General features: G+C 49.8%; 1 protein-coding gene across 1 annotated transcript; it reads right to left on the bottom strand.

Annotated features, from left to right (window-relative positions):
- Nucleotides 1–3,704: 3,704 nt before the first annotated feature.
- Nucleotides 3,705–6,633, bottom strand: LOC123119625 (uncharacterized). Its single transcript, XM_044539484.1, has 3 exons — nucleotides 6,005–6,633; nucleotides 5,131–5,478; nucleotides 3,705–5,019 (listed from the first exon to the last, which is right to left on the bottom strand). Exons 1-3 carry the CDS (start codon nucleotides 6,416–6,418, stop codon nucleotides 4,390–4,392), a joined length of 1,392 nt encoding a protein of 463 aa, XP_044395419.1. The 5' UTR covers nucleotides 6,419–6,633; the 3' UTR covers nucleotides 3,705–4,389.
- Nucleotides 6,634–7,117: the final 484 nt, after the last annotated feature.

The following is a 7,117-nucleotide window of genomic DNA, read 5'->3' as shown; positions in this document are numbered from 1 at the left end:
GAATGAGTGGTTAGGTGTCTTAACAAAACAAAATCAACAAGCAGGCCTTTATGGGCCCAAGAGACGGTGTCGTTTGATCTTACGACGGCTCATGTACCTCTGTTAGCCGGCCCAGTTTTTTTATTTTTGAGAATACGTCAACGGCGTACCATATTTTTATAGAAGGGAGCAAAGACATTGTATAAGACGCCTAACGGTGAATGTGAACATGCACCGGAGGCACACCCCCAAAAACAACCCACACACTACCCTATGCCTACACTCTCACAAAACGCGCTAAAACCTCTAGCTCCAAGACCTGCCAACCTCCACTCCCTCATATCACCTAGGATGGCCTGCACCAGCTCAAGAGCGTTGTTTTTGCTGACTAGTCCTGTAGAACACCCGCGCGTTTCGCTGCTTCCATAAAGCCCAGCTGACCACGATGACAAGAGTGTCAAGACCACGCTTACTCGCCCTGGTAAAGGGTGCCCTCGCATGCAACCACCAGTCCAAAAAGATATCGTACGTCTCCGGAATTCTCACATCCAAACCGAGGATGTTAAAGATGTTGTGCCACACTTCCCGCGCGTACACACACTGGACCAAGATGTGTTTGACGTTGTCTTCATCTTGGAGGCAAGTGTAGCAAGGCGAGGGAAGATCTTGCAGACCGTGTTTCGCTTTCCTGTCAGACGTCCATATGCGGTGTTGTACCGTCTGCCGGACAAAGATCTTACATTTTAGCCGGCCCAGTTTCACTAAGCTAAATCTTTATGGCTTCATTGTCCAAACCGCACCCAAGAAAAAACAAACGCTCCTGTCTGTTTCATCTTCTCATCGCCATGATCTTCTCCTGTACATACGACCACAGCAAAGGAGATGCATGGTAGACCAGTGCTATCGCTCATATACGAACCTAAAGAGGATCCAATTCCAAACAAGTACCTTGCGCAAGAGCATTGGCGAAAAGGATTCTGTTGATCTGGCCTAGCAGTATCCAATGCCTACAACAGTGGTGGTTGCATTGCATTTGCATAGGATACTGCTTGCTACTCCTCCACAACGCTAGTGCTATCCAGTTTGTAAAAGAGCCTCCGGGTCCTCGTTTTGCACCGAATTCATTCGTGTTTTGATCCGCCGGTTGATCTTCATGCACGCACCACTCACCAATCATCCCCCCTAAAAAGTTGGTACCGATTCCAAACCCTCAGACTTCTCTTGTACTGATACATCGACACTTACACAACGTTGAGTTTCATGCATGACCAGATCATACAAGCGCTCAAGCTAATCTTTTTTTCTTCATTCAACGTCTTCTCTCACGGTCTCCGATGATATCTCTGAGGCGCTCCCAGGCCTGCAAAGATCAGGCCCAACTTTCTGCGTGGGCTCGTCACTCATTCAGCCATCCCCTGCGCTTTACAGCAAAACGCCTGCATAATTCAGCTTTACCAGTTAAAAATTAATTTTAACCATCAATGCCCTTTAACCTCAGGGCATTTCTTGATCTGGGCCTAAGCTCTCTGACCAACCGGTTCAAGTACCACAGGGTAATTTCTATCCCCTCTTTATCTCTCTCTATCCTCTCACCAGCAATGCGCAATGCAGCATGCATGTGCATGCAGTACGGTGAGGAAGAAAGATGCCATGGACGGATGGAATGGAACGGAATATGTTACTGAACAAAGCACCCTGCAATTGCACTAGAGGGGTAAAGGTGGCAACAACTTTTTCTCCTAGTCTTTCCTGATCAAAACAACCCTGCATGGCATGCCTTTAGGCTTTATCCACCAGGTCAAAAAAGAGAGAGAGGTGGTAGAGCAGTGCACTGCATTTGCGTTTGCATTTGCATGTGTAATGCGTTTGGGGTGCCCTACCGCCACCCATTGTGTGAGTGATTGGGGTTCGCTGTTCAAAGTCAAGTCTAAAAGCGGTCTCTGTCCCAAACAACCAACCAACTAACCTTCGAGTGCTCCTACGGACGGACGGGGGTGTGTGGTCCTTCGACCGCAACAACACGCCAAAAGCTGCTGGATCCATGCGTCTTTGATCCTCTTCCGTCATGCCTGCATCACTTCAGATTGGGAGATATAATTGTTTTTTCTTCGGGTCTGAACAGGATGCAACTGGTTTTTGCAAACAATTTGAGCCGATGGTTAAGAGCATCTCCAGCAGCAGATGGTCTAAATCTGGTTGTCTAAATTTTCATATAGACAGTGGTCTCTTTTCCTCTTAAAATCTTTCAATTTTCCGGCAGTTATATATTTGGTGACGTAAGAGTGATTATAGGGTAGGAGAGAGGTTTTTGGGAATCAAGATTTGTTGGCTTTTTCAGATACCCAGAAACTAGTGCCTAAAAAATTAGAAAGTAATTGAAACATGAGATCCAACAGTGGGAAGGTTAGGAGGCGGATCTGGGAGCCAAGCTCGATTCAGCCGACAGGGGTTGTCGGGGCTGAGACGGTCGCTGGGCCGCCTAGGGCAGGAGTCAAAAGGGACCAAGAGCTGAGGGTGCGACCTACTTCGACAGAGGCGTTGCGGCACGCCAGCCCTGCCAAGAGTTCCGAACGGGGTTGACGATGGTGGGTGGGGCGACCCTCTCGGGCATTGGAGGGGCAGAGGAACGACCGAAATCGGTGGTAGTGTTTCGAGCTTCCGCTTCGGCGGAGGGGGTCGCGGCGGTTGTCACGGCTGACGGGAACGAGTTGCAGGGTGGCTAGGAGGCGTCGCCAAAGTGTGGCGGTGGCGACCGACGGCGAGAATCAGCCGGAATCGGGTGGGTGGAAGTTTTAGCGTGGCAGTTGGGTTCCTAGCCGCAAGAAGTGCTGCAATTTATAGCACTTTAGGCTAAAAAATTTGGACCGCCCAAAAAATTTCATCACCGTTTGTAAATAAGACATCTGTTGGAACAAAGTTTTCTGCTCATAGTGTCCTAAATTGCAGTCTTTTGGGCATGTTAGCAATTTTACATCATCTGTTGAAGATGCTTTTAAAGAATGACAACTGATATTGAGAGAACATCAAGCTGTATTTTTTTATAGACAATCTGTTGGAGCGTGTTTTTTGCCTCATGCAGACAACCCTCCAGACGAGCCGTTGGGGATGCTATAGAATAGAGAGCAACGGGTCAAGTTTTCAACCTTCTCTCTCAAGAAAATTAGCTCGGGACCACCGCAAGATTTACGAATCGGAGAATGCCGTTGCATGTGAGGTTGACAAGTGGGCCATACACGTTGGAATATACACCACATGAGCAATTTAACCTCTTCCTTTGTCCTTTGGTCTTGGCTAGAGTATTGGTCCCATCTTCCCAAGAAGAAAACAAAGCCCCGATAGCCCTATTGTACAGGAAGCAAGACGATGGAGGACGACCAAATAATCAATGGCCATGCCATGATGAGGCGTAGTAGCATGATGCTGAAGCATCTATGGAGTGGAGGAGAAAGCAAGAGATAACACAAGAGGCAAAGCTAATTCCACCTTAAAAAGAAAGAAATAATACTTGTATACAGTACAGAAGCTGAGGCGAAGCACATGGGCACCAATACCATCATGTTAACGAATCATGGCCCCCAACATGCTGCAAGCTAAAGCGGAGTGCAGGAAGGGGGCAAAAGCCACACTGATGCTGCATTATGGTACTAACAATATGGCACATCACAAAGCTAAATGTCACCAGCACTTCAGCATGTATAGTAAAAGTGGGGTTGAAGGGGTGCACAAACGGAAAAACACCTCAATCCATTCATAGAAGTTTTTGGCATACATCAGCAGCTCCTGTAAAATACAATCACCATCTCATACTAAATAAAGAGAGATGTGTGAAGGAGAAAGGGAGGAAAAAAAACAGCTAGACCGACGGACCCATGATATGGAACACTATTAAAATAAGAGCAACAACCACTCTGGACCTTCCAGTCTCCCCTAAAAGTTAGTTTGACCAGAGACTATCACAAACCAAAGCACACTGGACCGCTAATTAGGAACGACGAAATCACTCTCGGCTGCCGACGAAGAAGTCCTTCTTCCTCGCTGGCCTCTGATAATTAGTATTGCTACCACGGAAAGAGCAGCACCACCACCATGATGGTTAATCATGTGGTTGGATGGATGGAGGAGAACACCCCTGGTTCTTCTTCCACAGGCACTGGCAAAAAAAAACCAAGAAAGACTACCTACTACACCATTATCTCTGAATGAGATCAGAAAGGATTCTTCACACAGGGCCTCTCCTCAGGGTCAGGGATATGGAAGAGGGAGACCATGTGACTGCTTGACCTTCCCTATTTACAGGGGACATTTGGAATTTCAAAGATCCAAATCCTCCTTTAGCCCTTCTTTTTCTACCCTACATTCATCAAAATGAGTCAGTAGCACTGCAAGCAGCAGTATGAACAGACCAGGAAATCACTTGCAATCTCGCTGCAGGGCTCCGCTCCACGCAACATTATCATCGGCCTTCTCTAGAGCAGCAACCTTGGCACCATGGCACGGGAGAAGACCGCCGGCCTTGCTCTTCCCACTCTGCGGAAGCTCCACGGTCTCACTGATGGATCCAGACTTGATATCGGTGGGTGGGATGAAGCAGTCCATGGAGAGACCGGGAACATTGAACGCGACCTCCTCGATGCTCCATGCCTCCTCCATGCGAGTCTTGGTGTGGCTCATGGCAACCTCTCCGAAACGGAAGAGGGTCACGGCCGAGCGCCCAGCATGTGCAATCATTATCCCCTCCACTGGCCGGTAGTCCTCGATGAATGAATTGATGGTAGTCTCCCAGTAAACCGCATCACCTCCGGTTGTGGACTGAATTCGAGTGAGGTGGGAATCTTCGAGGTGGACAAGAAGCCCGGTCTTCTGGCTGAAGTACCCAAAGAGGACATGCCGGATGATCTCCGCGAGCCCCTCGCTGCGTGCTCTTAGCGTCTCAGGATCAGCACACAGCTTCAGAATGAAGCAATCGTCCCCATTCACCTTCCTCTCTCCAATGCAGCGTGCACCAGCAAACATGCTTGCTGTGGTCAAAGGATCCAGACCCTGGAGAGAAAAGGAAAAATAATCTTCAGACTCCGTTTTCGTGCACTGGAGTGTGTAGACGAACTGAGAAAAGACCACCTAAAGATGGTGAAAATGGTGCTGGCGTTGTACCTGAAGCGAGCGGCGGAGAGGGCGGACAGGCCCCTTGGCAGAATGTGCACCAAGCCATGGGGTGTGGCGCCAGACGAGCTTGCCGTTGCATCCGGCGTGCACCTTGCTCCCACCAACAGCCAGCTCAATGTACCACATCTCGGGAGCCATCTGCCACAGCACGAAGCGGCCAGGCTCAGCACAGCGCGCCGCCATGCGGTTCCTCACGACACGGCCTGCTGTCTCGCACTCAGTAGCCACCATGCGCACCTTCCCCATGGCATACGAGTTGCGGATTGAGGAGAGGAGCTTCTGCCCGCCGGAGGCAGCCAGATACTGCTGCAGAATGTACTGCGCCGACGAAGTCTCCTGCATAGACCAGATCAATACCTCGCTGTTAAACAGCTATAAAGCTATGGTAAAGAGCCATTTTTCACTGCAAGTAGCTCATTCAGCTTTAAGGTTAATCTTTCTTTTTACAGCAAATACACATTATCTGTTAAAGGGGTCTACTGTATCATACAAGGAAAGCCATTTTTCCCTTTTAGAGTGGCAATATGTTCAGATGCCAATTTTGGAGCAAATAATATGAACCCTTGCTGAACACATCACATCAGCAACTCATTTTTATACAGTGTTTCCCCTAACAAACCAACAAGTTTCTGGAACACATTTCAGGGAAAACGTCAAAGAACAGTTTCTCCAATTTAATAAGAACTTATATAAGAGAACAAAAAAGTACTACTAATTCCAGCCAAAAGGAGTTGGCTGTAGCAATCAATAAATCAAATCTTCTAATGGACAGAAAGATTTGTACTCACGAGAGCACTGGAGCGAACTCAATCTAGAGCAAGAAGAAGCAAGCAGAGAGAAGGGAGCACCAGCGAGCGCTTACAATGGGGGTGTCCTTGATGCTGAGGTGCGGGAGCGGCTCGGCGGCGCAGACATGCACGGGCGCGAGCGCCGCGCCCATGACCCCGAGCAGCATCCTCAAGTCGTTCCGCCTCGCCGCGCCGGCGCCTCCTGCGGAGGCCACCGGCCCGGACGACGGCGCGCGCGCGAGCTGGCCGCGGACCCAGCGGCCCCACCCGTCCCTCCGCGCGCGCCCGGCGCCCTCGCCGCCGCCGGCCTCCTCCGGATCCGGGCCCTCCATGAGCGGCGCGAGCGCCTCCCCGCCGCCGCCCCCCGCGTACCGCAGTGCCGCCTTCGCCGCCGCCACCTCCTCGGCCCTCCGCCGCGCCCGCGCCGGCGACAGCCCGCGGGCCACCTCCTCCCGCAGCGCCGAGAAGAAGCCCTGCTTCTTGTCCATGGCCGGTGGCAGGGACGTTGTCGCGATTACCCGAGACCACGAGCGCCTTCGCGAGACAAAGCCTCAGGCCAGTGTGTAGCTTGTGTTGGCGACAAAGAGAGGGAGTAGTGGGGTGGGGTGCGAATATAAACGAACGCGAGGGGGCTGGGCCGGAAAAAGGCTGGGAGCAGACTGGAGGCGCAGCGCCGAGTGTGTGACCTCCCGAGCGACTAGGACTGGACTGCGCGGGGCGGTTATCACACTGGGCGGCTGGCTAGGGTTACCGCCATGGTGAGCTTACCCTCCGCTACTCTCTCTGTGCCATGTTGGAATGTTCAGAAATTCTGATTTTTAAGTAAAACTTCAGGGATTTTCTTTGTACTGTAATATTTTTGAGTGATACATCAGGATTTTTCTTTAGTAGATCTAATTTTATTTTGATGTTTTCTGTAATGGTGTTTGCAAGAGCCGCTCTGTTGCTTTTTTTTTTCTTTTGAAATGTTGTTGCTTTGTTTAATTGAATGCATGTCGTGTAAGCTAGACCATTAGCGTGCTTTACAAGTTGGAGTTTATTCCGCATGTTTGTCTGCATACGTTTTCGTAGCAACTTAAAGCCGTAATAACCGGTCGTACACCACAACTTAAGTTGTATGAGTCACGTCTCTTTTCATATAAAAAGTAAATGGAAACAAAAATCATAATATGATAAGAACAATGTTT

The sequence above is a fragment of the Triticum aestivum genome, chromosome 5D, assembly GCF_018294505.1.
Source record: "Triticum aestivum cultivar Chinese Spring chromosome 5D, IWGSC CS RefSeq v2.1, whole genome shotgun sequence".
Taxonomy (NCBI): Eukaryota; Viridiplantae; Streptophyta; class Magnoliopsida; order Poales; family Poaceae; genus Triticum; species Triticum aestivum.
The sequence above is the reverse complement of the archived record's forward strand: the minus strand, read 5'-3'. Positions and strand labels throughout refer to the sequence as shown.

Coding starts and splice junctions, on each gene's coding strand:
- LOC123119625 (XM_044539484.1), bottom strand. CDS start 6,418: ATGGACAAGAAGCAGGGCTTCTTCTCGGCGCTGCGGGAGGAGGTGGCC. Junction 5,479..6,004: donor GCATCAAGGACACCCCCATT/GTAAGCGCTCGC, acceptor TGGTCTATGCAG/GAGACTTCGTCGGCGCAGTA. Junction 5,020..5,130: donor CTCTCCGCCGCTCGCTTCAG/GTACAACGCCAG, acceptor TTTTCTCTCCAG/GGTCTGGATCCTTTGACCAC.